Below are 22,738 nucleotides of genomic sequence, written 5' to 3' on the forward strand. Positions count from 1 at the left end.
GTTTGAGACCAGCCTGGCCAACATGGTGAAACTCCATCCTATTAAAAATACAAAAATTAGCCGGTCATGGTGATGCACACCTGTACTCCCAGCTACTCGGGAGGCTGAGGCACGAGAATTGCTTGAACCTGGGAGGCAGAGGTTGCAGTAAGCCAAGATTGTGCCATTGCACTCCAGCCTGGGTGACAGAGCGAGACTACATCTCAAAAAAAAAAAAAAAAAATTATTTCCAATCCTTAAAACAGCCCCCCAAAGTAGTAGTTGTTGTATCTATTTTTACTGATAAAAGCAAGCTCACAACGGTTAACTAACTTGCCCAATACCACTTAGTTAGTAGGCACACATTAATATCAAAACAACTAGAGTCATACTGAAACAAACTTGAAACAAGCGTGTGAAAGTCCACGTGATCACTATTTAATATAAAGATGGGTCCAGGGAGCTTCCCCTCTGGACCTGCCATAAGAGAATTTAGTCATTCTGCTTACAGAGTTAGTCTGACTCTATACAACTCTTGAAATCTTAGAACATTTTACTTTAGTTAACTTCATTCTTTAAAATAGCATTAATCGGCTGACCCAGTGTTTTTTGTCTGTTTCAAAGTGATGGGTTTTTAATTAAGTCATAAGGTAGTATGAATGTCTCAGTACAAATTCACTAGAGATTTTATTCTCAGCTAATAACAATGACAAATGTTGTGAAAAAAAGAAATAAGTTTGAAAGTGATTCTTCATGGTGGCCTAAAACCAAAGACTAAGGAAGACCACCATCATATTATAAGTAACAGGTGCCATTATCAAGGTAAATTACATTTCAGATTTAAATGTTTTCTAATTTATAAAGCACTTTCAGATGTATTATCACATCTGATTTTCACATCAGCCCAGTGAGCTAAGGAACAGGACTGAATATTACATATTACAGAATTATTAGCTATTTCCTCACATGTAAAATGGGAATAAAAATAATATTACACTACATAAATTTATACACATACACGTGTACATGCACACATGCACACTGCACACATGTGCGCGCACATACACACTATATTTTCAGTTCTGGGACCCATCTTTATTCCCATTTCTACACATAAGGAAACAGGTTCAGAGGGATCAAGCTAAACAGCCTAGGTCATCCACTAGTAAGTGTCAAAGCTGGTAGTATTTCCAGTGTGCCCAAGTCCCAGTTCCATGTTCCCTTCAATAAACCACAACGACTCTTGAATGGCCAAAAGCAATGATGTCATGAATCAGGTTCTCAAGGGAACCAAGGTATCATCTTTCTACATGATATTCAAGAAAGAGATCTGAGCTTCTTTTATGTAGACATTGAAATTAGATGACTCAATATAGAGGATTACAAAACAATTCTTTCTGTACATGGTTCTTTTTACTATCTCAATTCTAACTGAACTCCAAATCCTCATTTTTTTCTAAAAATTTAAAATATGATTAGCCCAGCATGGTGGCTCACATCTGTAATTGCAGCACTTTGGGAGGCCAAGGCGGGTGGATTGCTTGAGGCCAGGAATTCAAGACCAGCCTGGGCAACACAGGGAGGCTCTGTCTCTAAAAGAAAAAAAAAAAAAAAGTCTTAAAAAAATTAACTGGACATGGTGGTACATGCCTGTGGTCCCAGCTCTTCAGGAGGATCTCTTGAGCCTGGGAGGTCAAGGCTACAGTGAGCTCTGATAGCAACACTGCACTCTAGCCTGGGTGACAGAGTGAGACACTGTCTCAAAAACCAAACAAATAAACAGCTGTGCCTCACAGAAAGCAAACACATACACATACAACCATAATTCAAGTCTACTGATGAATGTACAAGCAGAATTCTATAGAAGAAAAAAAAACAGATAGCAGATACTTCAAACATGGGTCTGACAAAAATTTTCCTGAGAGGATAGGGTTTAAACTGGATGGGCCTTGAAGAGTAAGAAAGCTTTTCAAGTTCCATTTTGGGTGTAACAGATATTTCCAAAATCTTGACTTAAAAAGCAAACCTTAATATGTCACTCCTGTTTCTGAACATTATTCCTTACAGAAACTTCCAACCAGTGAGTGTTACTTAGAAGGATGAGTTAATAGGCATATGTCAGTACAAAAAAGTAGGTACAAAACTAAATGTGGTTAAAAAAAATCCCTTCCCCAAACACCTAAAAAGTCATCTAGTCCAACTCCCTGCTTAACAGATGAGAAAACTGAGGTCACAACCTTGTCTACTCAGAAAACAAGAGTCACCAAGAACAATGATCTCTACCAGAGTGTAGGAAGTAAATATAAGAAAAATGTATATTTTTAAAACTAAAAACAAGGAAACAAAATTAGCTTTACAAATATTTAACGTGTATATTTTCAGTAGAATCCTAACTTGGTCCTTATGACCAGATCCCATGATGCAAACAGTTCAAGGGCTATTCCAAGAGAGGAGTAGACATTCCACAAAGAAGAGCCTGGACAGTGACTGTCATTCCTTTTTCACTTCCAGCATTTGTGATGTTCTACCATTTGTGCATGCCTGGTTGAGTGGATTAACAGATTATATAACCCAGTTGATACCAAAGCTACACTCACTAAATAAGCTTTAAAAATATGTCTGCAAAGCAATTGGAGACTGTAAAAAATACAAATCATATAAGCATAAGAAAACAATAGAACACACACCTCTAATCTTAGTAGGAGTCTTCATCAGCTACATCAGAAAACAAAAGAGGAGCAGTGTGATCGCATGTTGGGCAACAAAGTCAAAATTATCGAGATTATATAAAATACAACTTTATACTCATTAATAAACAGTATCTTGTGTATATATTGTATTATGATATATTAATGATATGATAAAGTCTTTCCAATTAACAATAGATTTTAAAAATCATCTTATGTTTTTCTTTTTCTTTTTTTTTTTTGAGACGGAGTCTCGCTCTGTCGCCCGGGCTGGAGTGCAGTGGCCGGATCTCAGCTCACTGCAAGCTCCGCCTCCCGGGTTTACGCCATTCTCCTGCCTCAGCCTCCCAAGTAGCTGGGACTACAGGCACCCGCCCCCTCGCCCGGCTAGTTTTTTGTATTTTTTTTTAGTAGAGACGGGGTTTCACCATGTTAGCCAGGATGGTCTCGATCTCCTGACCTCGTGATCTGCCCGTCTCAGCCTCCCAAAGTGCTGGGATTACAGGCTTGAGCCACCGCGCCCGGCCTTATGTTTTTATTTTTCATTTAACCCCTGTCTGCCTTAGTTTCCTCATCTTAAACCCTACTTTATGATTGGCTGCCAGGATGAAATGATAATGTACAAAAAACACCCAGCACAATGTTAGTGATGTAGAGGGCACTCAAACAGCAGCAGCGAGGGCGTTTGCTCTAGACTCCTCCCCGCCATCCCCCCTAACAAAACAAATCCATGTCTCATTGCTTATTAACATGTTGTGTTTGCTAAGATGCCCTCTTCCTGATTTTCCATCATCCCCACTCTTCTTGTTGCTAAAACTATGTCCCATGCCTTATTTACTCCTGATCTGTCTGTGCTATACTTGGGAGGAAGTAGCAGTCCCCTAGCAAAAGAGGAGTCCGCCACAATCTCTATGAGCTCCCCTTCTTATCCTTCTAAGTTTAGTTTTAGTGGCTCATACCTGTAATCCCAACATAGCAAGACATAGCCTCCTGAGTAGCATGCATGCATGCATGCATTCATTTATTCATTCATTCATTCATTCATTTTGTGAGACAGGGTCTTGTTCTGTTGTCCAGGCTGGAGTGCAGTGGCACAGTCACAGCTGACTACAGCCTCGAACTCCTGGGCTCAATTAATCTTCCTGCCTCGGCCTCCAAAGTAGCTGGGACTACAGGCGCATGCCACCACACCCAGCTAATTTTTGTATTTTCAGTAGAGATGGGGTTTTGCCGTGTTGCCCAGGATGGTTTTGAACTCCTGGGCTCAAGCAATCCACCTGCGTCAGTTCCCAAAGTGTTGGGATTACAGGAATGAGCCACCACATCCAGCAGCATTTATCTTCATATATATACCCTAGTATATATAACCTACACATTAAGTAGAACATGTATAACATATACATTTAATATATAAAAATTAAAAATATAGACCTTGCAAGTAGTATATGCACAACATGTTGTTACTGATGAGCTAAAAATTCCAGAAGCCTGGGAACCACTGCTCCAACATGTGAAAAGGAGAAGCATCTCGACCTCCCATCTCAGCTGGAGTAGGTAGGTGTAGGGATAAGCATTTAGTAGCTTCTGACAACACTGTTTTTCCTGTAATGCCAATAACTGAGTTGGAAACATTTGGAAGGAAAGAGAAACAGGGAACCCTAGAAACCTCAGTTCTAATAGAAGAACATAGTCAGAAATGGTAGCTACACTTTTATAATTCTTAAAGCAATTGAGGCCCAGACCCGGGAAGCTTTACAGATTAAAATCAGCACTTAGAAGAAAAAGTAGGCAGTCAGGCACTCAGTGGCATATTCAGGAGTTTAAGAGGTTTGTTTCTGCAGTTTATCCCTAACTCCAAAGTGCTGCTCTATTCTCTTTGGGCTCATATTTCCAGGGTTCCAAGCAATAGTGCCTTTTACAGCACTGACTGTTAAGTCATCACAGAGGCAGACTTTTTTTTAAATGGCTAGAAAAGGCCACACCATTAGTAACATTTGTAGCTACGCAAAGAAACATAATAAGGGTAATCAAATATCATGCTTTGGGTGGTAAACTGATCTAAACTGGGGATCATAAAGGAATGTTATCCCCCTCCTCCACAAGAATACAATTGAGCAATTGGTTGATTCATTATAAAAGGACTGGCACAAAGGCATAGCCTTTGTTGGACTCCAGGTATAATATAGGAAAGGCAATTCCAGTTCCTAAGAAAGCCATGTGTTTTGTTTTAACTATGTAAAATTTTCCCATGGCACTCACTTTCCATGGTTAATTGGTCACAATGTGTTCACTTCTCTAACAAAAGCCACAGAATATTCTATGGTGCATACAAATAAGTTGACTGCCTCACAAAGCTGAGCAAGTCTTAACTCTCCACTTAGGTTTAAGAGCTCAGGTCACTGTGAAAAGAAAACATAACTTTTTAAAAGCTGGCCTCTTTTAAGAAAACTCCAGAGTCTTTAATTCTTTGGCACTGGGGCCTATATAAATTGCCAGCAGTATCAGTATCCAAGTTTCCTCGACATGCATCATTCAAGATCTTCTCAGCTTTACACAGGGTGGGAACTGCTCATTTTCTGCTTTACTAAGAAAAGAACTTAAGGTAAGGCTGCTACAGCTTCTAGGGCTGCGTAGGGTAAAGACAGAGAGTTTTTTGGCCAGCCTCAGAAACCATTAAAAATGTTCACGAAAGAGCAACTTGCTTATTTGTACACTATAAGAAAATCATCTTTCTGAAACCTTTCAGGCCCTTCCCAAATTCAATGAAACAGTGAAAAGGTTTTAAGCAAAGTTGTTATCCTCAAGTACATTTTGGTACTTGGAAATGCTGAAGAACAAATATAATGATAAAGAATTTATTTCCATTTAGATATTTTCTTCAGACTCCAGTTGCTTAGATAGAATCTTATTACATTCCCAGTACTGGAGATACCCTCTATTACTATGTCTTATAATCTGTGAAATTTCTCTGGAAAAAAGCGGAGTTTTGCTTATCCACAATTAAACTATAGACTGGAAGAGCTGTTTCCATCAGACTGAAAACATCAAGTTTCTAAGCAATAATACACACACATTCTAGGTGGCACAGAAAGAGTACATTCAGTCACTTCAGCATTCTCCTAACAACTTATATCCATTTCTGAAAGGAAAATCAAGGCCCAACCGAGAATTATGAGTCTAATTTTTTTTTTTTTTTTTTTGAGACGGAGTCTTGCTCTGTCGCTGGGGCTGGAGTGCAGTGGCCGGATCTCAGCTCACTGCAAGCTCCGCCTCCCGGGTTCACGCCATTCTCCTGCCTCAGCCTCCCGAGTAGCTGGGACTACAGACGCCCGCCACCTCGCCCGGCTAGTTTTTTTGTATTTTTTAGTAGAGACGGGGTTTCACAGTGTTCGCCAGGATGGTCTCGATCTCCTGACCTCGTGATCCGCCCGTCTCGGCCTCCCAAAGTGGAGTCTAATATTTTTATCCAACCCCGAATAAACCAAAACAGTCCTTTCTTCTCTAACCAGTGGTGCTTACAGAAGAAAGTTTTCAAACAGAAAAATGAAGAGAGAATTAAGAATTGTATCTTCACACCAAGGTTCCTATTTACATTGATTATACAAAGCCATCTAGAGTCCCAAAGCAAGAATGCATTTAAAAAAGAAATACTATGAGGGTGTTTTTCTCAATCTAACAATTACATGAAAAAGCAGCCTGGAATCCGAGGCTGTCTTATTGCTATTGACAGAGAGAAATTTTTGTATACCTGCTTCTGCTGGTCTTATCACTTGAGATTTGGAAGTCCAGAAAAACAATTCAGAAGACTTAAAATTCAGTCTTCCTAAGCTGTGTCTATCCTCTGCCAAAGCTGGTGTTTGACCAAAGAAAAGAAGCAATTCCACACAGAAGTGTTCTGCCTATTACTACAGATTTTAATCTCGACGGAACTTACTCTCAGTGGAAAGGCCAACCTGCAACATGGGTGTGGTTTAGAACCATAAAAAAAATCAAGAGACAAAAATGTGGAAGTCATAATCATTTCTATTTGATTATAGCTGGGGAGCTGAAAATATATTGTGGTATTCACCTTACCCCTTAGATTTTACCCACGCAGATTTTCTTCCTAGGGAATGGGACTACCTATGAGCTTCCATATTCTTTTTATAAATGTTCCTCTGTCACTTTAATTTAAAAATGGCAATGTTAAGCTGGGCACAGTGGTATATGCTTATAATCCCAGCTACTTGGGAGGCTGAGGCAGGAGAACCACCTGAGTCCAGGAGAACAAGGATGTAGTGTGCTATGATAACTCCTGTGAATAGCCACTGCACTCCAGTCTGGGCAATATAGCAAGACCCTATCTCTTAAAACAGAAAAGAAAATACCAATATTGTTTTCACCATGTAAAAAATCATGAAAAATTAACTCCCAGAAACAATTAGGAAACTGTAAAACCAAAAACAAACAAACCCTAACATCTTACTGAATTTCAATTAGAGTCACTGGACTAATTTCAAGCAAATATCCAAAATTATCTTTGAATAGTAACTGAAAACATGTTATAGTATTATACAGTGTTAAAACCAGAAGATGCCCCAAGGGTTACAGTCCAATACAACCATTTAAGTGAGGCAAGAACAGTTTCACTTACAAAATGTATAATGTATTTTCACTGTCTGGTTAATTATCATTATCTGAAGGGAAAGTCTAAAACATCTTTTATGATGGCTCCATAAAGGTAAAGAATGGATGTTATAAAACTGTTTCATAAAGTGAAAGGAAAAGTTAAGGACTTTTATAAGCCAGTTTTTTTTTTTTTAAAGTACATACAGTACTGCATGATCCCATTTACGGAAATTCTAGAAAATACAAACTAACCTATGGTGACAGCAGAACAAATGTTGCTTAGAACAGGGTGAAAGGAGGGATGGAAAGCAAAATACATGAGGCGGCTTTGGAGGAAAAGAAGTGTTCTATATCTTGACTGTGGTGGTGATTTGGTGGCTGTATATACCTGTCTAAACACAGCTGGTTGTCCACTTTAAATGGGCACAGTCTAGCATACCTAAATTATACCTCAATGAATGTTAAAAATACACACTTATATTTAAATATTTTAAAGGACATCTGTATTGAAGAAGGCTTCTTCTTGCTCTTTATGGCCACAAGCTGGTAGAATGAGAACCACTGGCAGAAATACCAGGAGACAAATTCTGCACCAGTGTAAGGAAATATTCTGTCCACGTGGTCCAGAGACAACCTGGACTGGAACAGTGAGGTTCTACACCCGGAACACTGGACCTGTGTGTCCAAAAGCTCAGAGTCAATTTTGGAGGTGCACAGGCTATTGTCTTTGGGAATCCCTACATAGAAAGTTGGATGAGGTGACATTAATGTTTTTTGCACTGAAAATTCCATTATTTCAAGGAGACCACCTATGGATGGCTGTAGTCCTGCTGCTGTTGCATGGAGTTCTGCTAACCTCTTGACTAATCACGTATTTGCTCTGTCTGATTTCCCCTAGGACTTCACTTCACGGGAAAAACCAATTATCTGCCCTATGTGTCCTTTTATAAAAATGGATCCTGTGTAGTTATTTTCTGATTGTTGAAAAGCAATATGCAGAATTAAAAGTATTTGGAAAATAATAAAACCTAAATTGTTCTCAAGCATACCATTCAGAAATAACTAAGGCCAAAATGTTATAAATTTTCAATCTTTCTTCTATGTACATGTGTTTGAATATACAATTTTCCAAACAAAATTGGTATTTGCTATATATAGTTTTACTTAATACTAAAGTTTTCAGTTTTTGAAAGTATGCCTTTCATGCTTCATAACAGTCCATGTTGTGACTATACCATGATTTATTTAAGCATTCAGGTTGCTAACTAAGGTGGTTTCCTATGTTTTACTTTTAGAAATAATGCTTCAGCAAACATCCTTGAACACAGAGGGTAGATGGGGAATGAGGGACATTACAGCTGTGAATCCAATTGCTCTAAGAGTTTACCCATTCCATTCTGTTACAAGCCATTTCAATTTCCCTTGTTGGTAAATGTCACAGTAGACAGTAAAAATGTACAGTATGGAGACTGCCACTTTTGCTGACAATATATTCTTCTTCAATATCCACTATGAGCCTAAACCAAACTTCCAGAAAAAAAATACGGAAGAATTTTCTAATTTGATCTCAATAACAACTATGTAGAAAATGATATGGTGCCAAGTCACTGATCAGGGCCAAGGATATGGCACAGTTCTTGTTTGTTCTTTTATCTTATTTTTTTGAGACAGAGTCTCACTCTGTTGCCCAGGCTAGAGTGCAGGGGCACAATCTTGGCTCACTGCAACCTCTGCCCCTCCCAGGTTTAAGCATTTTTCTGCCTCAGCCTCCCGAGTAGCTGTGATTACAGGAACCCACCACCGCATTGAGCTAATTTTTGTATTTTTAGTAGAGACAGAGTTTTACCATGTTGGCCAGGCTGGTCTCAAACTCCCGACCTCAAGTGACCTGCCCACCTTGTCCTCCCAAAGTGCTGCGATTACAGGTGTGAGCTACTGCATACGACCTGTATGATGCAGTTTTAACAGCCTATGAATATTTTGAACCATCACAAGTACTCAATAAATACTGGAGAATAATAAACTGAGTCAAAGTTGTATCTGTAATTCAAATTATTTGATAAAGCAAGAACATTTAGAATTTACTGTTCCATGTTTAAATGCACCTTCAAGGCAAGAGTCACATTTTAAAAAATCTCTATAAACCCATAAACATTTGCTTAGAGATTTGTTTCTAAGATTGTCATATCATCTGTGAGAATATCTTTTTGTATCTTAAAAATAGTCTACTTCTCAGGCTTGGCACGGTGGCTCACGCCTGTAATCCCAACACTTTGGGAGGCTGAGGTGGGTGGATCACCTGAGGTCAGGAGTTTGAGACCAGCCTGGCCAACATGGTGAAACTCCATCTCTACTACAAATACCAAAAAATTAGCCGGGCATGGTGGCAGCACCTGCAATCCCAGCTACTTGGGAGGCTGAGGCAGAAGAATGACTTGAATCTGGGAGGCAGAGATTGCAGTAAGCCGAGATCGTGCCACTGCACTTCAGCCTGGGCGACAGAGCAAGACTCTGCCTCAAAAAAAAAAAAAAAGAAAAAAGTCTACTTCTTAAACTTCTGAAGCATCAGGGTAGTGATGACCCCTGAGAATGACAGCAACTGGAAAGCAGTCAGAGAGTTTCTGGGGAGCCAGGAGTAAATCTGGTTTCTCGATAGGGTGCTGACTGTGGGAGTAGTCATTTGTGAAAATTCACCAATCTATACACATAATTTTTATGTCTTTCTGCATATATACTATACATCACATTTAAAAATAGAAGAAAAAAGTCCACTCCCTTGCCCATTATACCTCTGAGTAATCTGATAGAACATGAATTAACATATTTAGTAAAAGATGAATTGGAAACCTCACCTCTAACAATCCCAGTTTTACTTGCTTATATGAAACACTCTTAGCAATGTTCTTTTGTTTAGAATATTCTAAGGACACAATACATACATACATCTTGCAGACTTTTGGTATAAAGATAATATAATCAATTACTTAAATTTAGTACTTCAAATCAGTTAAATAGTTACTAAGTACTTACTATAGCCAAGATGCTGCAGGGGTTTCTTTAATGCCGAACACATTTATGGAGGAAAATATCATAGAGAAGAACTCAAAAACAGCCTTTGGAAATCTGGCAGATGACATGGATTATTTTTAGCATTTTACTTCAGTTTTTGGGGAAAATAAGTAGATGTCATACTTTTAGCATCTTGGAAAATGTTGCCTAGAATAAGTAGGTGTCAAAACTTGTCATAAATATGTATCATAGATAAATTGGTAGACACAGGGGACACCAAGCAGCTGAAAGTGCATGAACAAAGGTGTGGAAGCAAGGGAGCATATGGTAGGCAATGAGTCACAAAAAGCAAATATTCTGGCTGAATGGGTGTGCCTATTTCATATCAGAATTTTTTTCTGAATCCAAGCTACCAGAGAAGCAGGCTCAACGTGAATTACCTTCCTTTCCTACTCACAGAGACAAATGTTGTGGCAGCTCTGCTTGACTACACAAAAGCCCTGAAACATCCTTTTCAAAACTATTTGTTTTGCAATCTGGCCCTGAAATGTTTTCTATTTAGAAAGATATCCTGTTAAGTCACATTTTCTCATGTACATCAATATGAATGCTTGGAGCCCAGCTCCTGCTGGTAGTGATAACCACTGCTATCTTATTTGTCAACAAAGGCAGACAATGCATCTGTGGCAGGCAGGATAATACCCCGTCCCCCAAAGATGCCTGCATCCTAATCCCCAGAACCTATGAATATGGTACCTTACATGGGAAAACAGATTTTGCAGATGTTCATTAAGGGTATGGGCCTTGAGATGAGGCAGATTGTCTTAGATTATTTGGGCAGGCCCAATCTAATCACATGGGTCTTTAAAAGCAGAGAACCAAAGTGTAAGAGGGGCTTGACCCACTGTCACTGGCTATGAAGACAAAGGAAAGGAACCATGGGCCAAGGGATGCAGCTGGCCTCTACAAGCTGGGGATGGCCTTCCCTTTACATCCGGGAAGAAAACGGAGATCTCAGGCCTACCACCAAAAGAAACTAAATTCTGCCAGCAACCCAATGAGCCATGAAAATGATTCTCCCCTAGAACTTCCAGAAAGGAATGCAGTCCTGCTATGTTGACTTTAGCCTGGTGAGATCTGTGTCAAACTTCTGACCTACAGAACTGTAAGATAATAAATTTGTACTGTTTAAGTTGCTAAACTTGTGGAAGTTTGTTATGGGAGCACTAGAAAGCTAATACAGGCTCGGATAGTTTTATTCAGAATGGGATGTTCTTATGACCTTGGCCTTGGATTATCCACGAGAGAACAGCTATCATTTGGGAGATGCAGCAGGGCAGGGGGTAGGCAGAGTTTGTTTGAGGGGAGAGATCAACGTGGATTTTACAGTTCTCCTTAAATACATTTTCCCTCCAATAACATATACATATTAGATGTTAGTCAAATATTTAGTGTAGGAGCTTAAAAAGAAAAACACTACAAAAATAAAAATACTCAAGATTCTGCCAATGATGATGAGCAGGCATACCTCTGTCTTAACCCTTCCTGAGAGACTGGGCCCCACAGATTACTGAAATAGACATGAAATGATGCCTAGCAATTAGGTGCAGTGAATCGTCTTTTCTTTTTTGAGACAGAGTCTTGCTCTGTTGCCCAGGTTGGAGTGCAGTGGTACAATTTTGGCTCACTGCAATCTCTGCCTCCTGGGTTTAAGCAATTCTCCTGCCTCAGCTTCCTGAGTAGCTGGGATTACAGGCGCATGCCACCAAGCCCGGCTAATTTTTGTATTTTTAGTAGAGATGGGGTTTCACCATATTGAATATGCTTGTCTTGAACTCCTGACCTCAAGTGATCCACCTGCCTCAGCCTCCCAAAGTGCTAGGATTACAGGACTGAGCCACTGCACCCGGCCAGGTGTAGCAGGTTTTCATTAGTCATAAAATCAACATGTGGACTTTATTCTAAATGCAGATTCCTGGGTCTCAACCCAATGAGTCTCATTCAGAAGTTTTAGGATGGGGCCTAGGAATCTGAATGAGATCTAAAATAAGTATTTCTGAACTTTTTCCTCAAACAAATGGTTAATATTGCTGAAGCACTCCCCATTTTTCCCACCAACTACCTGAGACCTCTGCTATGCTGATCAAGGCCCCACGTGCAAATCTTGTCAGGAGTTAGCCCATCTAGCAGACTAGATGATTAAGGACATAGCTTTGATATGAGCAGACTTGGATTTGAGTCGGCTCCTGTTTCTCAAGCACAGATGGGGTGCTTTGGGCAAGTCAGTTCTCTGTGCCTCAGTTTCCTCATCTGTATAAAAGGAATGAAAGACCTACCTGCCCACAGAGTTATGACAGATTAAGCACAGTTCTTGGAACATGGTAACCATTCAGTTACTGTGATGATCACTACCACCATAATTCCATTTTCATAAGAAATCAGAGGCAGCTTCAATTCTTTAGCATTTTTCATTCCTGTAACAGTATCTGGAAAGACTAAACACTTAATGGAAACAAGCTTCCATTCTGGACTGCAAGGAATTGAGCGTGTTTACAAGAGATTGGCATCCATGTCTAGTTAAGGCTACATGTACCCAAGGGGGCATAATTTTATTCCAAACCTCTAAAAAGTTGGCTAAAGCAAAAAACAACAACAACAACAACAACTTCCTAATCACAACATTTTGGAAATGTTTCCATTTTTTAACCTTAAAATATGAAATGCCAACTATATGGATTATTGTGACAAGAGCCTGCCATCACAGGCTATTTTAGTGGCTAACTGGGCTAGGGTCCATTGTGATTTGAAGACTGTTGAAACTGCAATTAAAGGCACAGCGGACACCAGGACTCCAAGATGGCGTCAGTCGTACCAGTGAAGGACAAGAAACTTCTAGAGGTCAAACTGGGGGAGCTGCCAAGCTGGATCTTGATGCGGGACTTCAGCCCTAGTGGCATTCTCGGAGCATTTCAAAGAGGTTACTACCGGTACTACAACAAGTACATTAACGTGAGGAAAGGGAGCATCTCAGGGATTACCATGGTGCTGGCATGCTACGTGCTCTTCAACTACTGCATTTCCTACAAGCATCTCAAGCACGAGCGGCTCCGCAAATACCACTGAAGAGGACCGCTCTGCACCACCCCCCGACCCCATGACCTTGGCCTGAGCCCCTCCGTGAGGAACACAATCTCGATCGTTGCTGAATCCTTTCATGTCCTAATGGGAATTAACCTCCAAATAAAAGATGACTGGTACGTGAAAAAAAAAAAAAAAAAAAGAAACTGCAATTAAATGACCTACTCAAGGTTACAAAGCAATTTAAATAATCTCAACTCCAGGTGAATATGAAGGACATAAATAATTGTGTCACTGGCCAGGTGCGGTGGCTCATGCCTGTAATCCTAGCACTTTGGGAGGTCTGGGCTTACAATCACCTGAGGTCAAGGTTTCAAGAACAGCCTGACCAACATGGTGAAAACCCATCTCTACTAAAATACAAAAATTAGCCGGGCATGATGGTAGGTGCCTGTAATCCCAGCTACTTGGGAGGCTGAGACAGGAGAATCGCTTGAACCTGGGAGACGGTAGTTGCAGTGAGCTGAGATCACGCCACTGTACTCCAGTCTGGGTGGCTGAGCGAGACTCCATCAATAATAATAATAATAATACAACAATAATAATTGTGTCACTAAACAGTACACACAATTCAACATGAAAATGAATAGATACAAAAAGTAAATAGCACTGCAGCTCATGCTGACATGATCACAGTCAAATGGCCTGCTGTTGGGGTCTCCACTAGAAAAACAAATTAGAGGCCAGGCGCGGTGGCTCAAGCCTGTAATCCCAGCACTTTGGGAGGCAGAGATGGGCGGATCATGAGGTCAGGAGATCGAGACCATCCTGGCTAACACGGTGAAACCCCGTCTCTACTAAAAAATACAAAAAACTAGCCGGGTGAGGTGGCGGGCGCCTGTAGTCCCAGCTACTCGGGAGGCTGAGGCAGGAGAATGGCGTGAACCCGGGAGGCGGAGCTTGCAGTGAGCTGAGATCCGGCCACTGCACTCCAGCCTGGGCGACACAGCGAGACTCCGTCTCAAAAAAAAAAAAAAAAAGAAGAAAAACAAATCAGAGACTAAAATTTTGTTTTTTTTATTATACTTTAAGTTCTAGGGTACATGTGCACAACGTGCAGGTTTGTTACATATGTATACATGTGCCATGTTGGTGTTCTGCACCCATTAACTTGTCATTTATATTAGGTATATCTCCTAATGCTATCCCTCCCCCCTCCCTCACCCCACAACAGGCCCCGGTGTGTGATGTTCCCCTTCCTATGTCCAAGTGATCTCATTGTTCCATTCCCACCTATGAGTGAGAACATGCGGTGTTTGGTTTTCTGTTCCTGCGATAGAGACTAAAAATTTAATTAATGATATAGAAAAGTAAGTGATTAATTGTAAAGGAAGAAATATAATACCTATTATTTTCTATATCATTTAGTGTTCTTTCTCTTCCTGCTAGTGTGTCTTCCTCCATCATTGTTTTTTCTCTACCTTATCCTTTATAGAAAAGGTAGAAAACATTAATAAGAAAAGGGGCATCTGAAGAAAGTCTTCATGTTTGCTCTTGCTATTTTTTCTCAAACTATCATCTTCCAGACTACAGGGCAGGATTATCTGTTGGGGAAAACCCTTATCTTTATGTTTCCATGAGGACCTATTGTCAAAGCAGTACCTCTGGCCTCTTTGCACTTCTTTCTCTCTCCATAAAATGGGAACTGATTTACCTCACTGGAGAGACAGTAAATGTCTCGGGCCCACTGAACCTCATTCCTCTACTGCAATAGTTCTCAGACTTTAAATGCAATAGAATCACCAAAAGGGCTTGTTAAAACGTAGACTCCTGGGTCCATCCTCCAGAATCTTTGATTCAGTTTGTCTGGAATGGAGACCAAAAGTCTGCATGTCTAGTCAGCTTCACGGGAATGCTAATGCTGCTTGTCTGGGGGCCACACTTTTAAAACCACTGCTATACTAAATGGAGCTAAAGTGGTTTTTACCCGAGCGGTGTGGGGTAAAGTGCTAAACATCATTGTCCTTACATGGTTTGCCCCTTCCCTCTTTAGCACCTGCTTGTCCTCAGGTCACAAGCTCTCCTCTTCCTTCACATGGTAAAAGACCCAGAGGCAACTGTTACTAGGTTTCCTGGGGATGTGGTGAGTAGACGTTAAGCTTCTGGAAAGAACAATATTAGGAAGGACATTTGGCCACAGGCCCAGGCTGCAATCCTGGTCCCGCTCCACCAAGAATAAAGTTGACATTTCAAACTCTATTTGAGAGACCTATATCTATTTCTCAATTGGTTCAAAAAATAAAAGGAAGAAGAGTCTAAATTATCAGGCCCTCAAGAGTATCTATCATGATGATGATTGTGGGATGATCGGGAAGATAACTAGGAATTCCAAAGTCTGTGACCTCACTCTGGAAGCACAGTGACCCTGCCTTGTCTCAGCCATAATGCTGAAGCCAGATGATATCATCTGTATACAATGAATAATGTTCTTGCTCCTGTGGAACATGCTTTTACCACCAAAGTAGTATAAATGGAGAGAAGATATAGGGTCTTCAAGAAATTCAGCCTACATCACTTCTCTAGGTCAATCATCAACAACTAACTTGTCCAGACCACGTTGTCTGCCTCAACAGCTTCCTTCCCACCCACAACTAAACCTACCCTGGGGCTATTCTTCAATGCCTTGGGCACCTCTTAACTATTCCCACTCTACCCTCATTTTCCATCCTTGGGTCTGGAAGCTCTGTTTCTGTTCTGTGTTCTCTCACCCTACCCACATCCTGCAGATGGATGCTTCTCTGTCTGTTCAATTTTCAAATGACACCCTGCCTTGAAACCCGTAGTTTAGCCAGGCTTGCCTCACCACTGCCCAGCCTCACCCAGCTCTTGAAGTCCCCAACAGCATTCAACACTTCCAACCCCTCTTTCTCCAGGAAGGAAATCTAGAGAGCAAAAGAGTTTCCTTAAGCAGAATTAAAACACACCCTCCTCCACAAAACAGAAAAAGTAGCAGGTGGAGCCCGGCCAGGTCTCACACTCTATAGCCGCCATACTCCTGGGGCACCCATCACAGGCTCTTATGACTCCTCCTTCACCAAACTAAGAGCCTCTCCTGGCTGCCAAAGGGACAAAATGGCACCCATGGGCCAAACACTGCCTGGACACATGTCCTCTGTGGCTCATTGAGTGTTGGATTTCCTTTTTTTTTAATTTTGGAGCAAATATATAAAAATTAGGAGATTAGCATAAAGTTCAGATTTCTATTTTTTCATTTAAAACCAGAATGTCCGGCAATACTGCACCCACATTCCAATATGGTAACACTGGGCTAAGCCAGGGTTGCTGTGCCCTCTAGATAACATGTGAACCTTGAAGTCTGGCACAGGCCTTGTGATTCCCTGCCATCCTCATTCTTTCACTGCCTTCTTCCACAGAGCATACCTGAACGACCACCCCCTTCCACACACCCTTTCTACCCTTGGTAGTTAAGTGTAAGCTCTACTGCCTGCCGCTGCTAATTTCCTGAGCTATCCCTGAGTTGAAATTATATGATATGGTGCTGTTGAGAGAAAGAACATATGTATTCTTTTTACTCCTTAGATGGTGGTTGCTTCCATTCTCAGTCATGAAGCTGTAATTGTACAGATCATGAACAAAAGGCAAATCCCAAAGTGGCCTGACTCACAGAGGGTGAGAAGAGAGATGGTCAAGGGACTCAAAATAAAAAGGCAATCCTCTTTTTAACATTTCTAGTTCCTTAAAAGATCTGGACTAATGAAGCAAAAAGTAGCCATATCCTGTATTATTACAGGACAGAAATTCCATAATCAGAGAGTACCAAATATAGAATTTTATGGTGCACCTAATTTTTAATTATACATAAAGCAAATAAAAGTATGTTGTTTTTGAAAAGACCCTGTCACCTGCTAGTCCTCTTCATTTAGCAATAAGCTCTACTACAGAGTAGCTTAGAGAAGAATTTTTATGGAACAGGAAATAATCACAGTGCAATAAAAGTGTACAAAGATCTTTTCCTGTCTTGAATCATCTGTTATTTGCATGTACAATGAACTGGTTGAAGATACTACTATGCCATCCTATGACCTCAGTGTTACAGCAAGAGATACGCCCCAGGGTGGTACAAGTGTGGGTATCTTTTGAATTGGTCTTTGCTCACAAGAGTACATCAGTGAGTTAGCGTCAAGGTAAATAATATCTTCTTTTCAAAATCCTTCCTTCTCCTTCATACCTCTTTCCTTCTAAGACCAGAACTTATCTTTTTTCTTTTCTTTTTTTAAGTTGAAAACTTTGTTTTTCTTTTGAGACAGAGTCTTGCTCTATCACCCAGGCTGTAGTACAACGGCATGATCTCAGTTCACTGCAACCTCCGCCTCCCAGGTTCAAGTTTTCCTGCCTCAGCCTCCTGAGTAGCTGGGGTTACAGACTTGAGCCACCACATCTGGCTAATTTTTGTATTTTTTGGTAGAGACGGGGTTCCATCATGTTGGCCAGGCTGGTCTTGAACTTCTGGCCTCAAGTGATCTGCCCGCCTTGGCATCCCGAAGTGCTGGGATTACAGGCGTGAACCATGGTGCCCAGCCCTAAGACTAGAACTTAAATGGGAAAATAAACTGTATCTGATCCTACTTCTCTTTCTTCTCAGACTTCCCAGGATGAGAACAGATTCTTTAGTCCTTTTCTCCTGGTTCAACATAAAACAGACTCAAAATTGGCCGGGCATGGTGGCTCACGCCTATAATCCCAGCACTTTGGGAGGCTGCAGTGGGTGGATCACTTGAGGTTGGGAGTTCAAGACCAGACTGGCCAACACGGGTGAAATCCTGTCTCTACTAAAAATACAAAAATTAGTTGGGTGTGGTGGTGCATGCCTGTAATCCCAACTACTCAGGAGGCTGAGGCAGGAGAACTGCTTGAACCCAGGAGGCAGAAGTTGGAGTGAGCCAAGATCGTGCCACCACACTCCAGCCTGGGCGACAGACTGAGACTCTGTCTCAAAAAAAAAAAAAATTTTTTTTTTAAATAAAACAGGCTCAAAATTAAATAAGGGATTATTTTTTCTTTTCTTTTCTTTTTTTTTTTTGAGACAGGGTCTTGCTGTGTTGACCAGGCTGGACTCCAGCTCCTGGGCTCCAACTGATCCTCCCACCTCAGCCTCTGGAGTAGCTAGGATTATAGGTGCACAACACCACAACTGGCTGGTGACGGGAAATTTTAAATAGTCCACTAGGAATCTTTCAGTTATCTTTACTTGAGATCTAACCTTTTCTACTGATCCAGCTAAAGCAACAATGAAGGTAGGACTAAGGCTCTATCTACAGTGGAATGAGCCACCAGGATGATGAACAATGATCCCTTTGGAATATGATTTGCAGGTCACGAAGCACTTTCACATAACTTATCACATACAACAGAGCATTCTGTAAACCTTATATACAAATACAATGTATCTGTATTACGATTTTGGCACTGGACATGATATATCACTATGCTGTAAATCCAGCCCGGCCCTGATTATCAATGTTAATTCAGTTCCGAAAAGGGAAAGGTCCCAGCATGCTGTTTATCCTGAGTTGGAGTTGATTGTCCTTTCTCATGGACAGAAACTAGTTAAAATTAAACCAGTGAGAACTATTCAAGCACTTATTTGCTAAATTCCTCTTTCAATGACATACTTGTTTCTTAGGAAAAATAATTTTTTAATCTTTACTTGTGTTTTCTTACATTGTAATAAAAAATGGCCTAATGACTTTTGCACATATATTTCAGTACCTAGAGAGGCATAATATGTCATTGAGAGCACTGGCTTTAGAGTTAGAATTCTTGAGAATGTCTGCTTCTTACTAACTATATCACCTTAAAGAAGTCATTTAACCTTTCTGAGTCTTGGTTTCATAGCTAAAAAGTTAAGAGGATAATAATACCAACTTCATACAGTTTCAGGGAGGCTTAATTAAAACAAATAGCAAAAGGCTTTAAAAAAAGCCTAATATATGTAATAGTAAATGCCCAATAGATATTGGCTATTATTTTCAATATTGGTGATTCATGGTTATCATAAAATCAATGGTCCTCAAAAGCAATATGTGTATGCACTTATGTATATAGTATGTACATACTATATTATACTACATACATACTATATATAGTACTATATACATACTATTTTTAAAAAATTTTTGGGAGACAAGGTCTTGCTCTGTTGCCAAGGTTGCAGTACAGTGGTACAATCATAGCTAACTGCAGCCTCAAACTCCTGGGCTCAAGTGACCTTCCTGCCTCAGCCTCCCGAGTAGCTAAGACTACAGGCACATGCCACAATATCTGGCTAATTTTGTAGAGACAAGGTCTCACTACGTTGCCCAGGCTGGTCTTGAATTCTTGGCCTCAGACGATCCTCCCACCTCGGCCTCTCAAGGTGTTGAGATTACAGACATGAGTCACCATGCTCGACCAATTTAAGTAATTATTAAGGCAGTTCAGTATGTATTTGTGAGAATAAAACAACACAGAGCTCATTCTAGACCAGGGGGTTGACAAATTCAGCTTGAAGGCCAAATCTGGTCCACTGCCTGCTTGCATGTAACCTGTGAACTAAAAACAATTTTTACATTCTTAAACACCTAAGAGAGAAAAATCAAAAGAATAATAGTTTGTGACAAGGGAAGATTATAAGAAATTGACATTTCAGTGCGCACAAAGAAAGTTTATTGGAAGACAGCTATGCTTATTCATGAACATATTGTCTATGGTAGCCTTCATGCTACAAGGGCAGAGTTAGGTAGCAGAGACAGAGACCATATGAAACACAAAGCCTAAAATATTTATTACTTGGCCCCTTACAGAAAAAGTTTGCCAACTTCTGGTCTAGACTGTTAGCTCTATGATGGTAGAGACAGATGAGGCCTAGCTCAGTGCCTGGGCCCAAAATTGTGTTCAGCTTTTTGATGAATAAATGTGGAATCAACATGAAAAGCCTGAGATGGGGCTCCTCATATGTGGTAAAGATAGTTGTTTTCAAACAACCAAGAGCCTTTTTGAAAACTGAGTGAGAGAGGACTGCCCCAGTCTGCATGGCCCAGCGAGGATCTTTGTCATCCTATCATTCTAATGGTGGAATCTGAGGCCACACTGAAGAGAGTAGGGAAAGAGGACATCAAAAGGACAAACCAACAAGAGAATTCTGCGTTCATCAAATATATCCATTTTAAGACAATATGAGAATCACAAAAACACAGAATTCATTTGGGAAAAAATTATATTAAAAAAACATCCTATGGGCTTAGCTTACCTCAAGCTTATTTTCAGATATGGCTGCTTAAAAGGTTTACAAAGTCTTAAGCTGCTAAATTTAAGTATGATCCGAATCACAGTAAATGTTAGATCTCTGTGCTAGTTAGACAATATCCCGAGTGTCACATTCAACCTACGGAGCCTTATTTTTAAGGTAATTTAGTGACAACCTGGTTTCTAGAGGGGAGCTATCTGCACAGTGATGGGTCTAGCACCATTCAAACAAGGCAAGTTGATGGAACTGGAGAATATTTACCATAGAGATGAAATTGCAGTCCCCATCTAAATTAACATAATTCATATAAAACATTTAGAGTACCTGGCACATAGGAGATACTTAATAAATACAAGCTTTGTGGGAGGCCGAGGCAGATGGATCAACTGAGGTCAGGAGTTCGAGATCAGCTTGGCCAACATGGTGAAACCCCAATTCTACTAAAAATACAAAATTAGCTGGGTATGGAGGCCCGTGCCTGTAATCCCAGCTACTCGGGAAGCTGAGGCAGGAGAACTGCTTGAACCAGGGAGGTGAAGATTGCAGTGAGACAAGATGGCACCCCTGCACTCCAGCCTGGGTGAAAGAGCAAAACTCCATCTCAAAATAAATACATACATACAAGCTTTGATCATCAGCACCATCAGCTGAGTATTATAATGCAAAAGAAGCTAACTTTACTGTCATACCCTTAGAAGGTATAACCATATTCACAAATGGAAATCAGGTTGCTAAATCAGCCATATATAAATTATTGCAAATGTTAATAGTTTATGGCAAAATTCACTTACAATTTTTTATCAAGTAATTATCACTAAATATTCAGTCCATTTTTCTATCTCTACTGAAGAGACTTTGGCAAACGATTTAACTACTTCTATTGCTCTAAAATCAGGGATGCAAAAGACATTTATTGTTCACTGAATACCCATGTGCTCCCTCTCACTTCTAGGCCCTTGCTATTAAGCAGGGTGATGAGCTTAGTTCTAGCCAATCGGCTGTGAATCAAAGTGGTTTTTGTCACTCGAGGCCAAAGCATTTCAGAGCTGGTACGTGATTATCCAGTTCCCCTTCCTCCGGTGGGACCACTTGAAAGCTCCATGTTAAGAAAGCAAATTCACAAAAATGACAGCAGCCTGGATTTCTGAGTCATTGCATATAGGTGAGCTGCCCTGGAGAACAGCCAATAAACACAGACATTTACATGAGCAAGACAGCAATGGAGATTTCATGGTTAATTTGTTACTGCAGCACAAACTACTCTATCCTGACTAATACATAAAGTCTGATATTTTGGTAGCATAGAAAGAAACTTTGTATTAATCTGTGATCAGTCATCTTGGGCACTTTACAAAAATTAGCTGAATAAGCAGGGAAATTTTCCAAACCTTTCTCAGACAGCTATCTATGCAACTTTATTATTTCATTTCAAGTACATTCACACATTATTACCACATCTACTCCAATTTAAAGATAAATATTTAAAATCAAATCCTCTCTGACAGACACTTATTGAAAAAACTTGAGAGGTAACTAAGACATACATTGAGCAATGTAACCGCTGGCAAACATACTCAGCTAATGTTGTTCTCTCACATAGTTGGTTGCCTGCTTTATGACCCTTGGGCTTCATTTTCAGAAGACATGTGGCAGGAATTAGTGCCCCAGGCAAAGCTGGCTTAGTTTCTCTTTGTTAGCAGTCAACAGGTACGCTGTTAATCGGACCAACCAATTTCAGTGGGGCCTTAAACACAGAGAGATGCTATCTCCTTTGGCTGGCAGTAAAAATATCCAGTAAGATAAGGACTCAAGCCTGTGTCCTTTGATACATTCATGATTTAAAACCACTGGAAACTCTGGAGTCTGGCAGGCAGCAGGGTATAGGCTTCCACAGCCCTGAGTTCAAATCTCAGCTCTTCTACTGACAAGCTGTGTGAGTCTCAGGCCAAATGACACAGCCTCTTTGAGTCTCAGTTCCTACTCCCTTCACAAAGCATTTTGAGAATTACTGGGATTGATGTAGGTGGAAGTACTTAATATACATTGGATGCTGCCATAGTGCTATGGAATT

The 22,738-nt window shown here is 40.4% G+C and overlaps 2 protein-coding genes across 4 annotated transcripts in view; one reads left to right on the top strand and one right to left on the bottom strand.

The window, feature by feature from the left end:
- PLS1 (plastin 1) overlaps nucleotides 1–22,738 on the bottom strand; it is a 133,379-nt gene that overhangs the window by 81,166 nt on the left and 29,475 nt on the right. The window lies entirely within an intron of this gene.
- Nucleotides 13,094–13,563, top strand: LOC117084086 (ATP synthase subunit f, mitochondrial-like). Its single transcript, XM_033212417.1, has one exon. It carries the CDS (start codon nucleotides 13,140–13,142, stop codon nucleotides 13,404–13,406), a length of 267 nt encoding a protein of 88 aa, XP_033068308.1. The 5' UTR covers nucleotides 13,094–13,139; the 3' UTR covers nucleotides 13,407–13,563.

Source organism: Trachypithecus francoisi, unplaced genomic scaffold, assembly GCF_009764315.1.
Source record: "Trachypithecus francoisi isolate TF-2019V2 unplaced genomic scaffold, Tfra_2.0 Lachesis_group0, whole genome shotgun sequence".
NCBI classification, from domain to species: Eukaryota; Metazoa; Chordata; class Mammalia; order Primates; family Cercopithecidae; genus Trachypithecus; species Trachypithecus francoisi.